The sequence below is a fragment of the Sinohyriopsis cumingii genome, chromosome 16 (genome assembly GCF_028554795.1).
Source record: "Sinohyriopsis cumingii isolate HCF-2022 chromosome 16, ASM2855479v2, whole genome shotgun sequence".
NCBI lineage: Eukaryota > Metazoa > Mollusca > Bivalvia > Unionida > Unionidae > Sinohyriopsis > Sinohyriopsis cumingii.
In genome coordinates this window covers 39,568,854-39,595,195 of record NC_142976.1, presented here as the reverse complement: position 1 = coordinate 39,595,195, position 26,342 = coordinate 39,568,854, and the positions used below count along the sequence as shown (strand labels likewise).

The following is a 26,342-nucleotide window of genomic DNA, read 5'->3' as shown; positions in this document are numbered from 1 at the left end:
TTCTCTCTACTACAAAATCGTGTGGGTGTCATTGAAACTGAGTATTTATGATGATGATTCTTTCTCAAAGAATAGTTCCTCCAACTCAGAATTACTTCTTGAAATATTTCATTTCTCAATACACTGGTCTATACTAGAAATGAAAATTATAGGTGAGGGATGTTCCCACCAGCATCTGGAAACAGGAAAAGGGGGCATTTCAGAGTATGGGAGGGGTTTTATGATGAGATAATGGTAGAGCATGAAAATGATGTGCAATTTTCATGCAATAGGTTGAGTTCTAGGCACAATAATTGAGAAAGTAGTGTGAATAAGCAATACAGAAAAATTCCACCAAACTGAATACTCCACATTATATTCCATCAACCCTAATCATTAACTATCCTGAATAGTTCATATTTTGCTCCATCAACCAAAATATCAACCACCTGAACAGCTTACAATATATTCATTCAAATTAATATTAACCACCTGAATATTCCACATTCTATTTCTTCAACTCAAACATCAACAACCTGAATCCTTTTCATTATACTTCATCAATTCAAACATCAAATTATACTATGTCAACCACTTGAATACTCTGCCCTATTTCAACAACTTCTTAGTTCTGACGAACAACCAAAACCCTTACCGTTGTACTTACCTCTTAGGACCGTACACAATCTACTCTAAATCATTTCACTCCATCAAATAATGTTAGAAAATATAAACTAAGCACCATAGCTGTATTAATCGATTTAGTATTTACTGACCTCCTTCAATTTCTTTCTGAAATAAAAGTGAGTCGACAAATGATGATCATATACCTGTGCACAGTCATTATTCAGCCCACTAATCTATTAGGATGATGATAAACTTTAACAAAATTCTCAAAAGGGGAAACATATATTTACATTCAACTCTTGCATTGAATGAATAACACCACTCCCTTGATAACTCGCGAACCCACTTATAATGCGGTGTCAGGCGTGGATCCCATTTTATAAACCTGAAAATACCCCAAAAATGTATCCCTATTTGTTGAACTTGAAGAAAATCGCAATCAAAATTGGTAACGGAAACTCTGATGTATCACGCATTTTATCATTGAAAACGGTAGATAGGACCTGGAAATTTTAATAAACACTATGAAATATCAAATTTTTTTAAAAAAATCATAAAATTTTTTACGTTTTCTTTCCAAACGACATTCCTAGTACACTGCAATTAACGATATGTAAGGAAATTTTGATCAATGAAAATGTCACTTCCACCGAGTGGAGGCAGTACTTTAATAAATAAATACAAATTAAATAAAATTTTTATCAATTGAAATTTGTGTTCTAGTTCCATCTCTTAGTTCCTTTTAAGTGTAATCGTCATAAGTGTAATGTGTCCTTTTGTAATTAAACGTAAAATGCGTCAATCTACCGTAACAGCTATGTCCGTGAGCATTTATCTGAGAACCTAATTAAGTGCCGACCGTTGTATTGTTGCACTGAATTAAAAGCTGGTCTCCTTTATATTATCACGTTAATTATGTCTTTTGAATTAAAAAAAAGAGGTGGAATAAAAGAAAAGTTAAAAGGCACAAAAATCGGACTAACTTAAAATCTAGCAGCCTCAGTCGTATGTCAGGTGAACTCACTTCATTTGATCAATCGAACACTGTTATAAACGTCATTGTTTATGTAACAGAAACTACCTTAAATTAACCGACATTTTCATAACTGTGAACAAAGCCAACAAGGCAGCAAAGCGAAAAGAATACTTCGTAAAATAAAGAGCTTGATTTCACAGATACGGACCATTGTGGGCAAGAGAGTTTCAGAGAATTCTTTAACTGGCATTTAGAGATATCCTCAGGGATGATAAGAAATTTCATTATTACTTCCAATGAAATCACGACATTTACATTGTACTAATTGAACAATAAAAAATTGAGCTTCAACGTAGACGTGTCACAAAATAAATGTTGCGTGTTTTTGAAAAAAAAGGAATCTTGTTTGGTGGTGTATCAACAGTTAGTCTAGTTCCCAAATTGTGGACTACTGATTTGGCAAGATACTATTATATACCACTACGGGAACCAGACTCATCAAGAAAACAAAAAGCAGTGATGTAATACACAGATTTTTCGCGTACACTTGATGGTTGTTCAAACCAGTTGGAACAATCTTTCAGATGTTGAATATTTTGAGAGAAAAAAATGTTATTTAAACAGAACAATGAACAACTTCATTAGAAAAAGCGCATTATTAAAAATTATTATCGACGTGATTGTAAAATGAGGATTCAGTCATTAAATAGCCCAGTTCCCTAACGCCGCCCCCCACCCACCCCCCGTTACGGTTTTCTCAATATCAAAGCAATTTTTTTTTAATTTTTGGAGGTCCCTCCGTAACTCGTGCCTTGCTTATAGTGCGGTCTATGTTTGTGGACCCCGTTGTGCGTGAGTTATCATGGGAGAGGTGTACCATCAAAGACATGTCTTCAGAACTCTCACCATTATAGAGTACTTACCATATAGGCTCCATAAGCATGGTTAAACATCTCAATAACTTGTTCTCTGAAATATAAGGATTAAAGACAATGACACTAGAAGCCATTTTAATTTTTCAAATGTCACCACATAGTATACTCATAGACTATCTTGTAATTATTGGGAACAGTGACGAAGGGTTTATTTTCATGTATGGGTTTATCATAGAATCATAGAAGACATTCATAGGAAGTATACACTGGACATGTACACAGCAGACATATATAGGAGATAGACATAATAGACATATATTAGACATACAGTATAGGACACATAGGATATAGGATGCACATAGCAGATATTCATAGGAGACAAACAATGAAGACTTTCATGGAACATATACATAGGAGACATACACAGAGGACATACTGGTACACAGAGACACATACCAGATATACACTGGATATATACATAGCAGACATAGATTGGAGACTTTGAACAACAAGAATGTTATGATGTGCCATTTTATAATCATATTCAGAATCAGTAAAATACTTGCTATCCTTTCATTTTGCATTATTACAAAGAATGTGAGTCATTATTTCCACAGCATATATACAAAAGAGATGAAATAGAGCTGGAATGAGCTGAAAAGATGGAACATGATCATACCACACAATATCCTTATTCATTCATAATTACAGTATTGCAAAAGGGAGGGGTTATCACCTAAAAACAGCTCCATCAGGAAACCGGAAACACACATTATGTTTTTCTTTGGCCTGACCATTTATACATTTATAGTCAGACTCAAAACAAGCATCTTGGTGACTAGAATAACAAAAAAACTCTGAGGTCATTCTATTTGAACCACTTTTCGCAAACTTTTGACCCAAGTGGAAAATTTCAAAACAGCAGAAACTGTTGGAAGTACTTGGGTCCCTGACCATAAATACTTTTTAATTTGTCATGGTTTCCCTTTAATGTCCATACTGTTTCAATGCCTCCCTTAAAGAAACTTTTGAAATATCTTTATCCATAGACTTAAAAAATGCAAATTACTTGAGAATATGCTAATCTTCACCTTATTCATCTTCAAGGTATTAAAGGCTGTTCCCATCAGTGCTCTTCATGTCATAAACAAAGGGATTTTAAGAAAAAGTTTACTTTCTTTATCATGTCTTATGTGAACCTATCATCAAGTACCAGCTGAAGAGTTACATTTTCAGCCTGAAGTCAGTCACTACGCTTGTAAACGACGGCCAGTCAAGAAAGAGTTGAGATTTGATGTTATTTTTTAGCACTGATGTTTCAGAAAAAATATTAACTTCTGAACAAAACGCTTTTTGCTGTTTGTTAGTAAAAAAAATTCTGACCTGTAATAGGGAATCAATAAGGTTATATTGCAGCATTTTCATGTTAAATGGCTTCTAGCACTTAAAAAAAACATCAAATTTGTATCCTTCCAATTAATCTTTCAATGCTAAACTTAAAAGTCTATTGCAGCAGTACAAACCTATAACATGTTTAAAAATGCTATATTAAAATACAGGTTTTCTTTTTTAAACAAAAATGCATCTTTTCTTAAAAAGTGTTTATTATAAGCAAAAATGAGAGAAACAGAAAGTGAGATTATGCACCATACCATTCAATCAACATTACTTGTAGCTTTTATTGCTAACATCCACTGATAATTGGAGAATATTTATTTTTTTACTACAATTATTTTCATTTTGGAATTCATCTACTGACAAAAGCTGGAAATAATAATTTGATTCTCCTTGTTATTCAGAGTAAGTAAATACATAAACTGCTGCTAAGCAATAAAGTTTGTATATAATAATTATTTATATAATAAACTGGATTATTAACCTGCTATAAGTGTACATTTTATAATCTAATGTTGATCTGGTCATAATTTTAAAGCTTCAGAAATTTAATAGACTGAAAGTTGCATGAGTGATCACTACTGCAATAATCAGATTGAACACAACAGCAATATTCACAATGACCTTGGGATCTGGAACCTTTGAGTCAAAACCTCATGCACCTCCAGTTATGAATAATTAGAGAAGCTCCACCAGGGATAGAATTTTAATCCATTGAAAATATTATCCCAAATGGAAATGTCCTGTTCATGATACATATGTTATCTAAAGAAATATATGAACATAAACTTTGTGTTGATAATTGGCAATTTTTAGAATACATTTTTTTAATATAAATTTCATATTGTGATTTTCTTTTTTTCACATGAAAAATAAATTTCCTTCACCATTAATTATACCTCTACCCTCTCTTACTTTTGTACTATAATAATAATAATAAAATAATAATAATAATAGTAATAAAGACTTTATTTAGAGAAGGTAATTCAATTAGTTACAAAACTAAACTACCTTGAGACCTTCTACCTGTTATGTGCAATATATACAGTATATACAACATGATATGAAGAATCTGGCTTGACACTGGATAATTAAGTGATTTTAAAAATCAAAGTATCAAGCCTGGAACATATGCACATGCATCTGTGAAGACATAAACATATATAAAATATAAAATATTATCATGGATTAAAAAATTCAACTGTGAAAATGATACAAAATAACAGAAAAGCAGGAGTTATTTATTGTACTAGAACTGTCAAATCATCTAAAGATTTCATCCATTTGAGCCATTGATTATGAAATGGAGAAATGCTAGGAGCCTGCCTTATATCACTGGGAATATTATTCCATACCAGCTGACCAGCATATTGAAAACTTTTTAGACAATTCCTTCTGACATGAAACATCTTTATATACATTTATAACTATTTAATTAAGCTAAATTTTGAGAGAAGGAATAAGATAGGCAAAGACAGAATTAAAACACAAATTCACTCAAAAAATCAGAGCAACGATACGTGCAAATAATGTCAAGAATGTATATAACTGTAAAATATCTGATAATTATTAGATGGGTGGTAAATTTTATTTTTAATAATTCTTAATGATCAACAAAGCTCATGAAAACTTTATAATTGTTGAGAAAAGTTTGAGACTAAACTGAATTATAAGCCTACACTTAATACTGAAGGATTTTATGGCACTAATCCATAATTTCCATACACTCAATAGTAATACATAGCTGTCATCTGTCTAGTCCTACAATGTAACACACATCACCCGAAATTTTTGTTCTAGGGGTGATAGAACTAAAACAAAAGCAACATGTGCTATGTCTTATATCGTATGACTATCATCTGTCTTGAAAATTGTGTCACGAAAAGCTTAACATATTTTAGAAAATATCCCATCCCGTACACATCACGAGTTAAGCAATTTTTTAATATAAAGTTTACATACAAAAAGACATGACAGACATTTTTTGTTACAAACGTATTTTCACACCCTCCATTAAATCACACAGTAGTCATACTCACTTCAGTTGTCTTTTCTCAACACTTGTCATACCAGCGACGGGAGTTTCCTCCAGGATAAAAACAATCACTATAAAGATAGTCACGATGACTACCACACCTTTGGTTGTCATCTTCGTTAGTTATTATTGCTCCTTTGGTTAGGAAAAATCATTATTTAAGTTCGTATTGCTGATTCTGACAAACGGTACCTAGTTAAACCTGCCATGTTGTCAACTCGGCAGTGCTCACTAAGATGTAAGAAGAAGGGAGGAACCGTTCCAACTTATAAATATGTTTTCCAATATTCCGTATTGGCAGGTCTATATAGGTAGGTGTGGGTGGAATTTAAAAATACAGTCCTGGTTATACAGTGTCGATTAAGTTAGGTTATTACTAGAAACGCTTTCAGAATTTAGATAAAGGGAAAAAATGGTAACATACTTATTTGTATATAAGGTTTTTACCCGTTTTTCCATTGTTATATCAAATTGTGATCCGTCCAAGACGCATTCATACACATATATAAACAATGTTTCAACAGTAGTCTGTTTTTTCTACACTCTAGATCAGTGATCAGTTTACACTGGTTAGTCATTAAAGACATAAAAAAAATAACGAGAACAAGTATTAATAATTCATGTTTCCTAAATGAACTGAACATGGCGCATAATTCATAATTTCTCTCTCTCTCTCTCTCTCTCTCTCTCTCTCTCTCTCTCATCATAGCAAGATATGGACTAGACCCGTGTAAAAAACGAGTGTAGTGGATTTTCATCTGCGGCAATGACGATGTCTCTGGACTTATGAATGATATTAAAATTTAGAGATAAACCGATAAAAAGTATTACATGTAAACTGACTCTGTGATCAAGCAAATCATGTTTTCTTCATAGTATATTTATTTACAACTACCAAGCTTGTTATAAAGAGTTATTGATGAATAAAACAGTAGTATAACGTACTTTGCTGTTATCATTAAATGTTTTGTATCTAGTGTTGTCATTGAATTGTTGTATTTTGAATCAAATTTCGAACCAGTAAACGAACTTATTTTTATTTTAGCCTTTGAAACATTTGAAGATATTTAATTTCAAGTAATATTAATTCATTAAATATTGATGACTTTTTTCTAATGTTTGTATATTAATTCATATATATTATTACATATAATAATACTACAGTAGTGAAAGGGGCCACCATAGGGACAATGGGAATTAGCATTACACACACACACACACACACACACACACACACACACACACCGGGCCACTCTGGGGACTATGTAAATTTAAAATGGGGAAAATTGCTGGGCCACTCTAGGGACAAGGGAAATTGAACATGGGGAATAGAGTTTGGGCTTGTCTAGGGACAAGGGGAATTGAACATGGGGAATAGAGTTTGGGCTTGTCTAGGGACAAGGGGAATTTAACATGGGAGAAAAAAAACTACTTAAGGGACAAGGGGAATTTAACATGGGATTTTTTTAAAAAAACATTTTTTTTTACAAAAATGGGCTAGACAATTGAAAGTCAAGATCTTTTCGAGACCTATGAGTGGCCCTGAAAAGGGCCTTTGGTTTCATCATCATCTTCTTCTTTTATTTCCTCCACTTCTGTAGCCATCGTCTAACTTTTGCCATTATTCCTGTCTTCTTCTTCTTTATTTCTGATTCAGGCATCCAGTCAGGATGACCTATCGCTCGGAATTTCTCCTGTATTCGTATCCAGTTAGTGTTGAGTTTCTCAAAGCTTTCTTTTCTCTTTCTATTTTCTTCTTCTTTTCTTTCCTTAGTCCACTTTTCTTTGATGTTCTTTACCTCTTCCGTCATCACTTTCCTCATTACTTCTTCCGTTTTTTTCAGCTGGTCCAACCCCCATTTTACGTATCGCCACTCCGTCCAATTCAATATCTTTTCTAAGAACCACCTGACTTCGATGACATTTTCAAGTGCTTCCTTTAAACTTCCCACTCTTACATAAGGCGGGTCAATCAATCATCTCAATCTCTTTTCCTCTTCTTCCATCATTCCTGTTACTATCTCCTTTGCTTCCTTCAAATTATTAAAACAGTCAAGACACTTTTCTAATTTGAATTCTTTCTCTATCTTTTCCATGACAAACGTAACATCTACTAGCCAATAATAAATACCTATCAAATGATTCAGTAACGCTGTTGCTACCACCATTTTCTTTGTCTTTATTCCGTGGAATGGGTTCTAATGTTGTTGTTGTTGTTGTTGAGTTGGATTATAGTGGTGTGCGCTCGCAATGAGCATGTACCACTGGTTTGTGATGCCACAGGCACCTTTTTGATTACTCCTGGGGGAAGGAATGGTGCCACTTCCTCCAGGCATTTATGTGTTCACAGAACACTTATTGATTGGGCCGTCAGGTCGAAGTACTTTTGTGTACATATCGATCTGATTGTAAGACCTATATTTGTGTTTGTATGAGTGGGATTGGACCCAGCACGCACTCTGTCATTCATTTGCATTGATGAGCGACCAGTGGGATTGGACCCGATCTAGTTCGCGTTTTAATTTATGATGCGTGCACTGCACGTATGGGTTTTGATGTCTGTCCGTGGTCAGGGGTGAAAGTGGTCGGGCTCGGGCGGAGTTGTCTTGCCACAGGTTAGCAGGGTTTTTCCGATCCAGGATATTCGCTAATGCTAATTCCCATTGTCCCTAGGGTGACCCCTTTCACTACTCACTACCAGGTAACCAAAGATCGCAAAAGTTATTTCAAGTCAGCATAGTAGTGAAGGGGGGCACTTTAGCCTCAATGGGAATTAGCATTAAAAACACCCTTGGGTCAGATTAGCCTCAATGGAAATTTAACATGGAGAAAAATCGTGGGTCAGATTAGCCTCAATGGAAATTTAACATGGAGAAATATTCGTGGGTCAGATTAGCCTCAATGGAAATTTAACATGGGAATAAATTGTGGGTTAATATACGTACAAGGGGAATGGAACATGGGATTTTTAAAAAAAAAAATTTTAAAAAAGGGGTAGGCAATTCAAAGGCTATCTCTTTTCGAGAAATATGGCTGGCCCTGAAAAGGGCCTTTGGTTTATGTTAATATGCCCTTAACATAAAGGGCATTTGCGACATCTTCTTGTCCTCAAACTTCGTCTTACAGCAGGGCCATACATCAGAGTCCTCTTGAGGCAACCTTGTCTCTCTATATAGACTCTTCTTATCCACAGGCTGCTGCTGGTCCTGTGGACAACGGTCCACTTGGATCGGACATACATGAGCATGTCCGTCCTGAACATCATTGTTGACACAAGGGTTGAAGATTCAACGTCGGTCCACATGTCGAGGCTCCGAGAATAGGTGAATCAATGCACTGAACTGCGCTTATTTATAGGCAGAGGTAGGATTGAAACGGATTGAGTTCATTCACCAATCCGAACACGCGTTACAAAATTCAGTCAGCCCGCATCCAATCCGAAGAGAGCAGTCTGTGACGTCACGTAGTCTATATAGATTCGCTAGCGCTTGTGTGCAGTCAATCTATGCGACAGTGATTCAACATGACGGAAACTCAGAAAACGATCCAATGGGGTGCACCAACAGGGGAGACCGCCCAAGGGAACCCGGACTTACTTTCAGAAGAGGTGAATTGGGATTTTGTGGATTTTCTCTCCTCGCAAGAATTTGTTCCGGAACCTTCGTTACCTTCTTCATTACCGCAAGTGGAGAATTTTAGACAGAGACAGAAAGAAGAATTGGAGAAATTTATACAACGACAAAAGGAAGCGGAACAAGCTTTTCTCCTACAGCAAGAAGAAGAAGAGGTAAGAAAAAAACAACAGCAACAACAGCAAGAAGAAGTAGCAGCAAAGAAACAAGAGGGTGAAAATCAAACGGTCACGGTACTGTTGGACATTTTAGCGGAGTTAAGAAGTCTGAAACAAATGTATCAGACTTCTTTATTACGACCGAAGAGAATACGACCTTCCCGAGCTAAACACGTCAACCCTGTGACTAAGCCTACCGTACCACCCTTAGTGATTTCAACCCAATCATCATCAACATTACGCAGTTCAGAAGTAGGCCTTGGCCGTGGCAAAGGCATAAGGCAGTTAAAGTTGATTGCTTAAACTCACCCCTACACCATAAAGAAAAAAGGCCCTTTTCAGGGCCACCCACATTTCTCGAAAAGAAATGCAATTTCAATTTGCCAATAACTCAATAAAAAAACCCACCCATTTTACCCTTATAGTACGTGTCTGTGTATGAGTGCGTGAGTGTACGTTCTTATTTTAAAATCAAAACTCAAAGACACTTACCTTTTATCATTAATTTATTCTTTTATCCATTGTTTCAATCCAATTCACAATTCACAACATAACACTTTAATTAAAAGTTCATTGATTTCTTCTTTTCTCCTTTTTTAGTCTCTTTGTTTTTTGAATTTCTTCACCGTCTTTTCCTCATTTTCTTCCCTTCTACTTTTCTTCTTCTCCTGTTTCTTTGCCTCTTGTAAATAGAATTGTCTTTTTTCTTCCTCTTCTTGCTCTGAAGAATCCCTCTCTTCTTCCGAAGAATCCCTCTCTTCTTCTGAAGAATCCCTCTTTTCTTCTGATTCCTCTTGTTTCTTTTTTGGGCAATCTGGAGACCAATGTCCTTTTTCTTGACAATAATAACAGGTATCTTGACTTTTGTCTTTTTTAGTCCCTGTTTTTGTTCTTTTTTGACGGTCTGGACACTCTGAAGACCAATGCCCTTTCTTCTGACAGATATAGCAAGTATCTTGACTTTTATCTCTAAAGGAGGGAGAGTAGTCCGTAGGCTGGTCTGAAGAGAATTTTCTAATGACCCCTCGCAAAGCTCTGACGAAACGTTCCATCTGGTTAGTCTCTTCCATCGTTGTGCTCGGCTTGAGAGTGAAATGAATAGTGAAAGGACAAGACACACACCCTTTTATATACGCTGGTCTGCTATGACTATAAAGTAGCTCATGGTGTTTGAACTTGAGTCATTTGACTTTTTGCTTTCAAGATGAAACGATCCCATTCATTCGAGAAGAAAGAAGAAGAAGAAAGTAAGAGGCAGAAACGTGATCTATCGCCTCGTACCAGGGCTGAAATCTTGGCACAAATTCATGCCAGTGATTTTGAAGAGGACATGAGTGAACCAGAATCCCAACCCTCTAAACCAAGTTCACCACCCTTAGTCAACCCTGAAAAGTACTATTCTATTCGAGAGACGGAAAAGCGCTCCTCTAGAAAATTTAGAACTACGGCTTACAAATACACGGTGAAGTTTAAAGATTTCAAGGCTGAAGTGCCGTTAGAGAAAGCAGAAGTGTTCATCACTGGGGTGTGGGATTCTTTGCTCACTGCACTCAAGCGACAATGTCAACCCAAAGAAGACGATCGCTTGAGACTTTCCATACAACACGACGGTTTGAAATCCCCTGTTTGGATCGAGTTTAGCACCCCTGCAGAATTGACTGCTTCCAAAGTCATGGACAAGATTCAACACGTACAACAATCTAATGACCAGTTTGACATCACCGATGGAAAAGCCACACTAGACATGACCCACGTCTCTCCTCCTCAAGGGACAGGACGAAAAAAGATGTTATTGGTGAACGACCTTCGCAGCACCAAAAAGAGTCTCGTCCAAATTAACAACCCTCAAGACCAGATGTGCTTAGCCCGAGCCATCGTGGTGGGACGAACCTATGCCAACAAGAACGACACGGCAGAATGGAAAAGAGCCTGGAAAACTATTCGACAATCGGACCGAGCCAAACAACGAAACGAAGCAGAACTCCTGTTGCAACAAGCTGGCCTGTCCAAAGACACACCCTGTGGCATTCCTGAAATGCAAAAATTGCAAGATGCCCTAGCTCCACGCTACACCTTGAAAGTGCACCCTCAAGAAGTGCGCGGACCTCTGTTGTTTCGAGGCCAAGACTTTAAGGACGGAAAATACATTCATGTCTATTATCACGATGAACATTTCGATACCATTACCAGCATCACCGGATTCCTGGGATACAGTTATTACTGTGAGAAATGTGACCATGGTTATAACAATCGAGAGCAACACAAGCATTGTGGATCGAAATGCACAGGATGTTTGGCCTCTTCACCCTGTCTGAGCGAAGAACCAGTGCCTTGTTCAACTTGTCTGCGCACGTTTGTCAGCCCTACCTGTTACCAACAACATCTGAAAACGCAAGGTTCACAGAAGAAATGCGCTTGTCAACTGCTGAGATTGTGCTCTACGTGTGAACAAGTCATACGTACCAATAATACCAAGGCACACGTATGTTTAGGAAAGAAAAAATGTCACATTTGTCACCACATCGTGGACTTGGAACACCAATGTTACGTGCAAAAATACCAACCCCCACCAGAGAAAGAGGACGGTCACAAGAAGAAAGGCAATTTCATCTTTTTCGATTTCGAATGCATGCAAGAAACCGGCATTCACATTCCTAATTTCTGCGTGGCTCATCCAGCGTGCGAGAAGTGCATTCAAGAACCTATCTTCAGTCATTGCCCTCACTGCAGCAAGATTCCCGGAGGGCGTGAAAAAATCTTTCGGGGACCCAACACGTTAGCCGATTTTGCCCAATGGGTCTTAGACCCCGTCGACAAGACGTGGAGCCAAGAGGACATCGAACGTTACGGAGATTGTCATCGTCATGCCACGGTGATGGCTCACAATTTCTCCGGATACGATGGACAGTTTCTTCTCAGATACTATACGGAACAAGGCACCGAGCGTCCTAAAGTGACTTTGAACGGAGCCAAAATCATTTTCATGCGAGTGGGACAAGTGCAGTTTAAAGATTCGATGAGCTATTTGGCCATGCCTTTGAGTCGAATGCCTAAAACGTTTGGAATGACAGAAATGGCTAAAGGGTACTTTCCACACTTTTTCAATACGGAAGCCAATCAACATGCCGTTCTACCCCATTTACCTGAGGCTCACTATTACGACCCCGACAACATGCGTACCGAACAACGAGAAGCTTTCTACGCTTGGTACCAGATTCACGCCTCGGACCCTTTCGACTTTCAGGAAGAAATGCTAAAGTATTGTCGTTCCGACGTGGACATTTTACGACGTTGCTGTGGAAAATTTCGAGAACTGTTCATGGAACACGGAGGGGTCGATCCTTTGAAAGAAGCTTGCACCATTGCCAAAGCGTGTTCCTTAGTGTATCGACAACGATTCATGCCTGAAAACACCGTGGCTGTCATCAGCCCTCAAACGACCCACTATGTCAAACGTCAATACTCGGTCAAAGCCCTACGTTGGTTACATTACTTGTGCGACAAGGAAGACAAGTGGATTCAGCATGCCCGCAACGGAGGGGGCGAAAAGACTATCGGAACGTATTCGGTAGATGGCTGGGACTTAGAAAACCCCAAGATCGTGTACGAGTTTAACGGTTGCTTATTTCACGGATGTCCCGTCTGTTACCCTGACCGTGGCACTAAAAATCAGTTTTTGCAACGAACCATGGAAGACTTGTACCAGGACACTTGTCAGCGACGCCTAAAGTTAGAACAGCAAGGATACCAAGTGGTGGAAATGTGGGAACACGAGTACGATCACCGTATGAAAACCGATCCCGAGTTTAAACGCCTCGTGGAAAGTTACCAGTTCATGGACCCGCTGAACCCGAGGGATAGTTTGTACGGAGGAAGGACCAATGCCACCTGTTTGCTGTACCAAGCCGACGAAGAGAAAGGAGAAGAAATCAAATACTTGGACGTGTGTTCGCTGTATCCCTACGTGTGCAAATATTGTCGCTTTCCTGTAGGGCACCCGCAATTGCTGACGGAACACATCGACCTGGTCAACATTCGACAATACGAAGGCTTGATCAAGTGCAAAGTTTTGCCTCCCACGAACATATACCATCCCGTCTTACCTCACCATTGTCAAGGCAAACTGATGTTTCCCTTGTGCCGTACTTGTGCCGAAACGTGCAACCAAGACCAACCTTGTCAGCACAGCCAGGAAGAACGGGCCTTGACGGGAACCTGGGTCAGCGTAGAATTGTTCAAAGCTCTGGACATGGGATACCAACTGTTAGAAGTGTACGAAATTTGCCACTTTCCCAAGACACAACAATACCGCAAGGGTGACCCTACTCAGAAAGGCATTTTCGCCGACTACGTATATGCCTTTTTGAAACTGAAGCAAGAAGCCAGCGGCTATCCTTCCTGGTGTCACACTCCCGAAGACCAAATAAAATTCAAAGAGAAATACTACGAACAAGAAGGCATCACTTTAGACCACATCGAGAAAAACGAAGGCAGGCGATCGTTTGCCAAAGTGATGTTAAATTGCTTGTGGGGTACAATGGCACAACGACCGTGTTTACCCAAGACGGAATATTTGACAGAACCTTCCCGCTACTTCCAGATGATTCACGACAAAACCAAATACATGAAACACGTGGACGTCGTTCGAGAGAATTTAATCTTGGTCAATTACGAAGAAGATCTGGACTTTGTACAAGACGACCCTTTTGGAAATGTCATCATTGCGGCTTACGTGACAGCTCATGCTCGCTTAAAATTGTACGAAGCTTTAGAACTGTTAGGGGAACGCGTCCTGTACTTTGACACGGACAGTTGCATTTACATCCATCACCCGATTCAACATCACCCTGACATCGAAGGAGACCGTTTAGGAGCCTGGACAGACGAGCATCCCGACGACAAGATTCTAAGTTTCGTCAGTGGCGGTCCTAAAAATTACGGCTACGAATACCGGGACAAACAAGGAGAAGTGCACACGACGTGCAAAGTGAAAGGACTGACTCTGAATTATCGTACCAGTCGAGTGGTCAACTTTGGGGTATTGAAAGAAGCCTTGCAATCGGGAGAGGATGGAAACTTTAAAGTGACCACTTACCAACCGAACAAGATTGTACGTTTACCCACTCACCACATCGTCAGTCGACCTTTGGAAAAAGTTGATCAAATCGTGTACCAGAAGCGAGTTCGACTTCCCAATCATTTCACCTTACCGTATGGACACGTTGGTATAAAACATTGGTTGTAAGAGGATAGTTACCCCACCAGAAAGATGACTTCGCCACAGCAAGAATCGAGTGAGAAACCCGATGAGAACTTTAAGTTCAAACCCTACCATTTTCCAGTCTTCTTACCTGACTATTGTGATTGTGCCCGTCGATTGGACACGTTTCAGAAATGGCCTACGGATAGGGAAGGATTACCTTCTTCGCATGTTTTAGCTAGAACAGGATTTGTCTACTTGGGACCTGAGTCAGGATTGGGATACGAGGTACAGTGTTTCGCTTGCGGACTGAAGTTACGAATGGATCTATGTATCTATAAAGATTCAGCTATTCTGGAACATACTCGATGGTCTCCGAACTGTCCTTACCTTTCTATGGCCTTTCCACCCATCACACTACGGTACAATGTTGACGGTACCTTAGAGATGGTGCCTTCCAGAACAGGACATAAAAAACGTAAAAAAGGAAAGATGTACAAGCTGGAGACTGCATTGCGACTAGTATAAAAAGGGGGCTATGGTCAAGATCGATAGTTCATTGTGACTACCAAGACCGAGCGAACAAGATGAATACTTTCAGAGAAACACAGAACAAGTTGTTTAGAAGGGCACAATTCAAGTGTGAGGCTTCGGAAGTGGAATGCGATTGTGAGCCTTGCGATGGGTACGATGCTGTACCTTGTGACCTGAGCGATGCCGTAAAGCATCATGGGAACTTTAGTGTCCCTACCCCTATCATGGAAAGTGATGCTGTGCGTGTCAAACCTGTGGGATGCGAAAGTGATGCCGCTCGTCCTCTTGGACATTTTACTGGGTTTCGTTTTAAAGGGGAATGTTCACCTTCACGTCTACCCCCCCCCTACGGATGTCATCCAGCCCTGAGCAAACTCCTACCCATGTCACTCAACCCTCATCGAAACGAACCTGTGAAAGACGAATATTCGTTCCCTGTGCGTTTGTCGGAATACTGCGACATTGAAAATCGTCTTCAATCGTTCAAAGGAAAATGGCCTAAGTATCTGGGAGGACCGACCCCCGAAGAATTAGCCAGAGCCGGATTTTTCTACTTGGGCGAAGGAGATAAAGTCAAGTGCTTCAGTTGCGGTGTGTCACTTCACCACTGGGAACCGCAAGATTCGGCCTACGTTGAACATGCTCGATGGTCACCGAATTGTCATTACTTACCCTTAGTGGGACCGAGACATTGAAGTAACTTCTTACCATAATAATCTGTTCATGGATACTTTACAAGAGAACATTCGTGCTTTGCCTGTGGAGTTGAGAGAACGCATTTACCGAGAGCTGGTCAAAATACAAGTGAAACGTAAAGAACAATTGCATCCGTTACGTCACCGGTGTTTGAACCACTGGTATCTGAAGGCTATACAAGGATTGATTCAATTGAAAGTGTTTCATCGGACAGACATTGATGAACGATCGTCTAGTTTTAAAAAGGATTGGTTTGGTATGGACGATTGTAGTTACATCATTGTAAACGTACTGCATCGAATTCCAGAGGAAGAGTTAACGAATTACCAACATCTTGAACACAATGTCAACTTGGTGAAAGAGGAAACTTCTGAACGAATTGTAATGTGTAGATTAGTGACTCAACGATTTAAATTCGACACTGAAGTAAAACCATGTTTGTGCAAAGAGTACATTTCTTGTGTCAGACCAAAGAGGATTTAGTATGACCTATTCATGGATTCTTTGCTAGAGAACATTCGTGCTTTGCCTGTGGAGTTGAGAGAACGCATTTACCGAGAGCTGGTGAAAATACAAGTGAAACGTAAAGAACAACTGCATCCGTTACGTCACCAGATCTTTAACCACTGGTACCTGAATTGTATAAGAGAACTGATTCGTCAGAAATTGTTTCAGTGGTCAGACCTTGTTCAATACTTCCAGGCCCCCGATGATTCACGTGTTGATCATTTTGGTTACTTCGAGATTCACCTAGAGCAACCCATTGAGGAAGACAAGGTAAAGGATTACCAACATTTGTTACGTGGAATCTATTTAGCGGAAGATGAAACTTCTAATCGAACTCTGACGTTTCGGTTACAGTATGCAAGATTTACATTCCCAACTGGAGAACGAAGATCTCTGGCTAGAAAGTACGTGTATTCTTTTCGAAACAAAGAGACTATAAAAACAGGCTGCTATGCCACGACTTATGTCGTATGTAATCCAACAGATTCCGTGGAAGGAACTCAATGACCATATTCAAACTGTGGATCATTACCATCGATTATTACAAGAACTGTATCCATTCAATTTGGGACGACAAGTGGTGTGTGTCTTAGTGACTTGTTTTCTGGGATTTCGTTTACCAGCCGATTCTTTGTGGACTCTTTACGATCAGTACTTACCACCTCAATGGCCTTAAATGGTCACGAAAAACTCCTTTTGCTCAAAGCCTTGCGTTTTCATCTGGATACTTCTCGACCTCAACAGGAAAAAAAGATTCGTCAACTTTTAGCTACCCAAGACGTGTATGACGATGTGTGTGCAGCTTGTGACTTACATCCCCATTGGACAGATGTCCGTGCCTGGAAAGAATGGGGTTTTGAGGCTTGGACCCAAGAAGTGGCCCAGTATGCACGAGAGTTGTTCAAGGAAAAAAGTTACTTTTCAACCCGTGCCAGAAGAACCCGTCACCCAGGACAGGACTGTCGTGGACAGGCCTGAAAGACCCTTTCGGGAGGACACTTGTGTGCCCTTACCCCCTACTATAGAACTGGTTAGAACATTACCCAAAACATGTTGTACAGACACTCGTGTTTATTCCACGTTCATAGTTATCATGTGCCTTTTATCCTTGTACTTAAGCCTTTGGCTTTTATGTATTTTTGTCTTTCGTATTCATGTTTGAAAAAAAAAAACATTCAATAAAGGTGTTCTGAAAAAGTATATAAACTCTTGTCTTGTTTGTCTTTCGTGTCACAAGTGACATTTCTCACACCATGGCTACCTCTGCTGTCTCTGCTCCCTCTTCCTCTACTGTCAAAGTCATCGACGAACACTTAGATCGTGCCAGTTGGGAGGCTTTGTATCTTCGCCATCCCTTTAACATGCTCATTGCTGGGCCTAGCGGTTCAGGCAAAACCGAATTCGTCAAACGTTTGATCGAACATAAACATCATTTGATCGATCGGCCCCCTCAACGAATCGTGTGGTGTTACAAAGAGTGGCAATCGGCGTACAGCCTCTTGCGAGAAAGTCAAGGCGATTCCATCGTGTTTGTGGAAGGCATTCCTAAAGAAGACGATGGCATCGTCTCTGACTCCCGTCTAACCCATTTGGTCATTTTCGACGACATGTTAGGAGAAGATGAAGAAGAAATTAAACTGTGGTTCACGCGCAAAGGGCATCACCGTAATGCCAGTGTCGTTTACATCACCCAAAATTTGTTTCAACAAAGTAAAGCCCATCGCACCATCAGTCTCAATGCGCATTACGTGGTCTTGTTTAAAAGCCCTCGAGATAAATCGCAAGTGCAAGTCTTAGCCAAACAGTTAGGAACGCCTTGGCTGACTCAGGCGTACGACGATGCCACTCAAACTCCACACGCCTATTTACTCGTCGATTTGAAACCTACGACTCCCGAGGATTTGCGATTTCGTACCCACTTGTTTCACCACTGGTGCCAAGACGGAGGGCCTGTCCTGTACACGTCTCCGTCCTCGACTTCATTTCACTCCCCATGAAAAAAAAAATCTATAAAAACCTCAGACCCTTTCTCGTCTGCCTCACACAGTGTGAACATGACGTCCCTTCAGTCGCATCTTCCCGTCAAATTGATTCGTGCCTTGTATGGCATCAGTCGAGAAAAAGATCCACAAACACGAGCTCGTGTCTTAGAAGCTAGCCTCAAAGAAGTCTTACGATGGTTCACGGTGACGGCACGTCAATTACTCCAAGGAATCATTCAGATTCCTCATCAAAACAAACGCTTTTTCGATCGAAACAAAGTCGCTTTGGTCCAACTGGCCGATCCCCGCATCGACACTCAAACCAAAAAACAAATCATTTTGAAACCTGGAGGGAGCGGTACTCTAGGAGGGGTCATCATTCGCTCACTCTTAAGATGGGATCCTAATGCCCCCAAAGTTATCCCCAAGACAAAAGTCCAACGAAGCCCCAAGAAGAAAAAGAAAAAGACCAAGTCCCCAAGAAGAATAACTTCTCCAGTGGCGGGACCCTCCTCTTACCAGACACCACCACCCCGGAAAAAGAAAAGAAGCCCCCAGAAAAAGAAACAGAAAAAAAGTCCCCAGAAAAAGAAAAGTCCACAGAAGAAAACTAGTCGCAAGAGAGGCACCTCGGCCAGGACGCAACCTTACACTCGCAAACCACGACCTGCCACGGCAGTGACTGCTTCTCCGGCAGCCTCACGTTTGTCCACTTCTCCGTTGATGTCACCAGGAACTGAAGAGTACTTGGAGACGTTGATCACACCAAGAACTTCTCCGTTGATGACCCCCAAAAGAACTTCCCCAGTGGCAGGACCTTCCAATTTAGCGGCAGTGGCTGCTGCTCACAAAGTACGTTCTCCCAAAATCAAAGTCCATGAAAGATCGGGCATGTTACAAAGTTTACTGGATTTGTCCAAGCAAGAACTGGCTCGATTTAGTCCGCTGCGCACCCCTGCACGACGTGTCATGCCTGTCCTCAAACTGATACGACGTAAAGACAATCAGTGGCGACGCGTTCCAGTATAAAAAAGGCCTGTGACCAAGTAGGGTATCAGTGTTTTTTTGGTGCTCCTAAAGACTCAAAGATGTCACCCTCCAGAAAACCCCAAGGAAAGAAAAGGAAAGGACTGCCACCACGTTTAGCCAAACATGGGGACCTGTTATCTGTCCTGTCCAAAGCTTCTCCACCCCTACGAAAAAAACTCATTCAAACGGCTTCCAAAGAGGTCATCGATACCGTGTGCGAATGTTGTTTGAACGTCTTGAAAGGCACGATCCCTTTGTCCAAACACCAGAAACAATGCTTAAGCAAGCATCGTCACGTTCTTCGCCAAATGGTTCGAAAAAAAAATTCCCATTCGTCAAAAAAAGAAGATGTTGGTCCAACGTGGAGGCATTTTGCCTCTCTTGTTAGGCCCCATACTGAAAGGAGTCTTGGGAACCATGTTGGGAGGACTGGTGGGAGCAAGATAAAAAGGCCCTCGGAAGTCCCAAGATCTCAGAATCGACCCCTGACAACCCCATGGAAGGACGAAAACTAGCTTTAGTGCCTTACAAACGATGGATGGAATACCATCGTTGGCAAGAACAACGCACCCCGCATTTACCTCCCAATCCCAATTTGAGCGAGATGTCCCAGTTACAACACGAATTACAGTCTTTGATGGATCGACAAGATTTGTCCGAAACAGAAAAATCGCAAAAGTACGGTCAACTCTTGCAACGACTGCAACTCTTTCACCAGAAAGCTTTAGACGAAACAGCTCTACCCACTTTGAAAGATTTTAAGACCTTGATGAAAAGTCCAGCACCATCACCAGTACCAGTACCAGTACCAGTGGTCAAGACAGAAAAAGGAGAAGAAGAAGAGGAAGGGTTTCTAACTCCACCAGAAAAAGTACACAAGTTAACAACACCACCTACCTCCAGAATTGGATGGATTAAAAAGATGATGGCCACCCCTTCTTCATCACAAGAGAAAAAGAAAGTGAAGACAGAAGTGAAACAAGAACCGATATCCCCTGCTCAGACATCCTCCTCCTCTTCGACACCTATTGCCGGTCGCACACGCAAAGCCTTGCAATCCAAGCAAATACCCCAAGAGAAAAAGAGTAGCCTCTTCCAAGAGTGGGTGCCTTATTAACACACAAACACAAAAAATGGAAAAAGTCTTAGCCAGCATTTACTACGATCCCTCGCATCCTGCAGGTTACGCAGGAGTTCAAAAATTGTATCGTGCTGCCAAAACTCGACTGAAAAGTCTCCGTTTACCTCAAGTTCAACGATGGTTACAAGAACAAGCTACCTACACTTTACACAAACCCATTCGACGCAAGTTTGCCAGAAGTCGCACCCGAGTGGAAGGCATCGATCATCAATGGCAAGCCGATTTAGCCGATGTCTCTCATTTGGCCAGCTACAATCGTGGCTACAAATATTTGTTTTGTGTCATCGACGTCTTTTCCAAATTTGCCTGGGTCGTGCCCTTGACTTCCAAATCCAGCAGCGAGTTAGTGCGAGCCCTACAACGGGTGTTGAAACAAAGCGGTCGTCAGCCTCTTCGATGGCAAACGGACAAAGGCACCGAATTTCTGAACCAAGCTTTCCAAAAAGAATTAAAGAAACGTGACATTCATTTTTTTACCACCGAGAATCCCGAAACCAAAGCCAGCATCGTGGAACGTTTTCAACGCACTTTGAAAGAACGCATGTGGAAATATTTTACGCATCACCACACTCTGAAGTACATCGACATCTTACCGCACCTGGTGCAAGCGTACAACCAATCTTACCATCGAAGCATCGGACGTGCCCCGCAAGACGTGACTCTCGACAACGAAGTGCTAGTGTTTGAGCGTCTGTTTGGTACGTCCCCGACGAGGGCTGTCCCCAAGAAAAGTGGAGAGTTGACCGTAGGAGATTGGGTGCGCATTGGCAAAACCAAACGCACTTTCGACAAAGGTTACTTACCTAACTGGACGACCGAATTGTTTCGTGTCACTGGACGAGTGCATGGCCGTCATCCCGCCGTCTATAAATTGGAAGACATGAACGGAGAAGTACTCAAAGGAACGTTTTATTTACCCGAGTTACAACGTGTCACCAAAAAAGAAGACGACGTGTACGACATCGAAAGCATTCTCGAACGCAGAACCCGTAAAGTGGGCAAACGACGTGTCAAAGAAGTCAAAGTACGTTGGAAAGGATATCAACCCAATTTCGATTCTTGGATCGACGCTTCGCAAGTCATCGACTATAAAAGGAAGAAGTGACCATCATGCCATTTCACACAGCAGACGCAGCTACGTCGACCACTCCTTCTTCACCCAGTTCTTCTGTGCAAGATTTACAAAAACAACCCTTGTGGGTGTGGTGTGGAGAACGTGTGCCTAAAACGCAAATCGTCTTTTTCTGCCAAATCTTCGTGGTGTATTGCGTCATCGGGGCAGCCATCGCCAATCTAAGCTTGCAACAAGGAGACAAACAATTGTGGACCATTTTATTGAGCAGTTGCATCGGTTACCTGCTTCCCAATCCCTCCCTGAAATTCTCCTCGAACGGGAACCTTGCGTCCAGTGCCAGTGCCAGTCACCACTCCAACCACAACCAGAACCCCATTTTGGGCGGAGACACGCCTCTGACGTCCACTAACCCCTCGGACAGCCACAGAACTCTGGAATTATGAGTCACCAAAACCAATTTTACTTAACCTTACCCAGTGACAGTTCCATGGAGGTGTTTCCCCACAACACGTGCTGTTACACGGCTAAATTACCTCAAGCCATCCCCTTAGATCACGAAGCCCATTGGGAAGTGGCTTTAGTAGAAATGATTCACCCGACCCAAGTCCTCAATGTCCTTCCCAATCAACATTTTTTTACGGTGCAAGTTCATGAAGAGCAATTGCAACAGTGGATGGATACCCATAGCAAATATGACAAGAAAACCCGTAACAAAGAAAATCCAAACTGGACCGACTATCACTTGTTCATTTCCCCAGGTTATTATTTTAGTGGTCAACATTTGGTCAACACCATAGCCACCAGGTTTAATGGCGTGTTTGGGAAAGCTTTGGAGCATGCCAAAAAAAGTGTCACCCTAGAGTACCACAAAACAGCTCGTCGCTTCCTGATGAAATTTCCTGAGGGGTCTAAAATCATGTCTTTCTTATTTTGTCCTGAATTGTTTGACATGTTGGGCGGTGACATGGAGATGAGGAAGAAAGTAGAACAACAAAAAGGCGAATTACCAGTCATTTCTGACAACGATACTTTTGCCAAGTATTTTCGTACCCCGGTAGAACTGAACCAAGGACTGAATTTGATGTTCGTGTACTCCGATGTGGTGGAGTATAACGTGGTGGGACACACCTCCGTACCGTTACTGCGTGTCATTCCTTTCAAAGTGGATTCTGCCGCAAACGCTGACGAGGAAGGTGGAAACACTTACCACGTTCACCGCGAATTTGTCCATCCTCACTATTTACCGGTCAGCAAGTCGTATTTGGACACGGTCAACATTACTATAAAAGGAGATTTGGGACAAAATATTCCATTCACCAAAGGAAAAGTCACGGTGAAACTCCATTTTCGAAAACGGTTCTCTCACGACTCGTAAGTAAGTCATGTATCCAGTGTACCGAGGGGTTGCTCGACAGCGAGGACACGGTTTAGGAGACATGTTAAAATCAGCCTTTCGTTCGGTGGCCCCGGTGTTGAAACCGATGGTGACACGCGGATTGCACGCCTTGAAAGATGCGGCACTGACGCAAGGCAAAGAATTTCTCCAAAATGTCATCATCGACAAACAAAACCCTAAAGAAGCCTTCATGAGGGCAGGCAAAAATGTCTTGCTGCAAACGGGCAAAGACATTTTGGGTCGCCGAGTCACACCTATAAATGCTCTGCACGCTACCGAGTCAGGCATTCAGCAAGGACAAGGCAGAAAGAGACGACGAAGAAAACACCCTTTCACCAGACTTCAAGCGAGAAAGGCAAAGAAAAGAAGAACCGTTCGAGACTTAGACGTTTTCGATTATTGAGACACAGAGAAAAATGATGCACCGAGAGTCTTGCGCTTGTTCCAAGACGGAACTGGATCTGTTTGCCATGCCCCCCACCATGATGACGATGCAAGAATCTCAATGGGTGGAATTTCATCCCGTCTCCTCATTGACAGCCTCAGCTCCCATCGAGTTTGAAATCAAAGGACAGCCCGAAGATTACATCGATCTGAATAGCAGTTACTTGTACTTGAAAGTCAAAGTTCTAGATAAGGATGATGGTGCAGTAGATGACACTGAGAATATAGCTCCCGTCAACAATTTCATGCATTCCTTGTTTAGTGGAGTGGACTTGTACTTGAATAACAAACTGGTCAGCAGCAGCATGGATACTTACCCTTACCGTGCCTACCTGGAAAATCTCTTGACGTACGGAATAGATGCCAAGAACACCCATCTCAATGCTTGTGTGGTATGGGAAGCTGACGAAGCGGGCAAGTTTAAGATAGCTGACGCAGGTGACAATGACGGCTTTGGGGAAAGACGAAGCAGAATCATAGGTAAAAAGAGTTTAGAACTGATGGATCGTTTGCATTTGGACATGTGGTTGCAAGAGAAATATTTGCTGAACGGGGTCAATGTGCGCCTGAGACTGAATCGCAGCAGTGCCACTTTCCATTTGTTGGCTGATGAAACTGCTACTAAGACTGGCAATCCTAAAAGCCAAATCGAGGAGGCCAAACTTTACGTACGACGCGTGGAAGTGTTACCTAAAGTGGGAAACGACATCAGTCAGACGTTGAGCAGAACGACCGCCAAGTATCCCATACGACGTGTGGAAGTGAAAACGTTCACCATTCCCGTTGGACATCATTCCATGATCGAAGATCATCTGTTCCAAGGACAGTTACCCAAACGTTTGATCCTTGGTATGGTCTCGAATGCAGCCTTCAACGGAGCCTTCGCTGAAAATCCTTTCCACTTTCAACACTTCAACGTGAAGAAAATCGAAGTCAGTCGCGATGGCAAGACCTTGTGTACCCGACCTTTCGAACCTGACTTTACCAAGAACAATTACTTGAGATCGTACTTGTCCCTGTACGAAGCCACGGGTCAGTTAGGAACCAACACCAGTCACGGCATTACGTACGAAGATTATGCAGGAGGCTATGCTTTGTGGGCTTTCGATTTCACTCCAGACCAAGGCAGCGACGAGGGACATTTCCACCCTATAAAATCCGGCCAGATTCGTGTGGAACTTCAGTTTGCAAATCCTCTGCCAGAGACAGTGAACGTCATCCTGTATGCAGAATTTGATAATACCATAGAAATCAACAGTTTGAGAGAAGTCATTCTAGACTATTAGAAGCCATGGAAGACTGTTCTCCCTCTTTACCTAGTGGAGAAACTTTGGAGATGGAATGTGAGGAGACTGTGGAAGAAGAAGAAGTGATCATAATGAAGTCAATATGGCCAGAACAAGAAGCCCATTTAGTCTCCTGTTTTGCCAAACACTTGGTGGAAAAAATGACGGAATTGATCAAGAAAAATTGTTATGGATGTCAAAACGATCATCCCAGTCAAATTCAACACGATAAATGCCTGATGTTGAGTCAAGAAGAAAAATTGGACGAGTATCTGGACGAAGCTTGGAGTCTCATCTCGAACAAAGACGTGTTGCACCAGTGGTATAAAGACTTGCGTGAACATTCTTGTCCACCATTAACCACTCAAGAGATCCATCGTATCGAAGCTGTCCTGAATCAGAGTGAGGAAACAGAACAAATAACCGTTTATTCGTCAGACATTTTCAAGCAAAAAGTCAGGATCGAATTGACGACTTATTATTACCTGTGAAGAAGAAGAAAAAAAACACAAAACAATGGATACCTGGGAACTGTATTATCTTTTGAACCACAGTTCGTATACGGCTTCTTGGAATCCTGTCGTCTGTGCTAAAGATGAACTCCCTCATCGCAAACCTAAAGACCATCAAGCTTACGTGATCAACACGGACGACAGTCATCTCCCAGCAACCCACTGGGTAGCCGTCTACTTTCCTCAAGAAGGATGTGTGGAATATTTCAAATCGTACGGATTGCCCCCTTTGGAAGACGATATCATTGACTTTATGAGAAGAAATGCTCAGACTACCCGATTCAATAACGTGAAATTACAAGGCACAGATTCCTTGGTGTGTGGACAGTACTGTGTGTATTTTCTGCATCATCGCAGCCTGGGCTATTCCTTAGAACATTTAGTGACTCATTTCGATCCTCGTTCTTCTGCTAGAAATGATGTGAAAGTAGATCGATGGTTTTGTGACCATTATGCTTATCTTTTGTCTCAAGCTAGGAAACGTAGTGTCCATCAATGGCCTAATGATTTCCAAAAGTGGAAATCACAATTTCATTCACAACGTTGTCAGCCCTGTTTAAAGTAGATTGTCCATTGAGAAAAAAATGTTTGTGATTTGAAAAAAATTGTTTGATGTTATAGTGTTGGATTATTGTTAAAAATGTTGGAGTTGTTGTTGGTTAGTGTTAAGTGATTTTTGAATAAAAAATGTTGTGTTTTGAAAAAAATGCCTTTGTCTTTTGTTTAGCTATAAGAATGTTGGATTGATGCTCTTTCATTTCTTACTATCCCTCTCATGACACTCACTGAACGTTGCGACTCGAAAACCGTGTGGGGGATGTTTTCCTTCACGTCCGCGCTTTGACTTTAAGAACCGGGTTGTT

At 41.2% G+C, this 26,342-nt stretch overlaps 1 protein-coding gene across 2 annotated transcripts in view; it reads right to left on the bottom strand.

Annotated features, from left to right (window-relative positions):
• The window catches only part of LOC149780260 (ER degradation-enhancing alpha-mannosidase-like protein 3), an 84,025-nt gene extending 77,919 nt beyond the window's left edge, over window positions 1-6,106 (bottom strand). For both annotated transcript variants that reach the window (XM_089937065.1, XM_089937066.1), the window contains exons 1-2: window positions 5,892-6,106; window positions 2,506-2,551 (exon numbers count right to left, since the gene is read on the bottom strand). In XM_089937065.1, coding sequence (XP_089793191.1) covers window positions 2,506-2,551; window positions 5,892-6,001 — 156 coding nt within the window. In that variant the 5' untranslated portion in view covers window positions 6,002-6,106. The remainder of the gene's footprint in view (window positions 1-2,505; window positions 2,552-5,891) is intronic.
• Window positions 6,107-26,342: the final 20,236 nt, after the last annotated feature.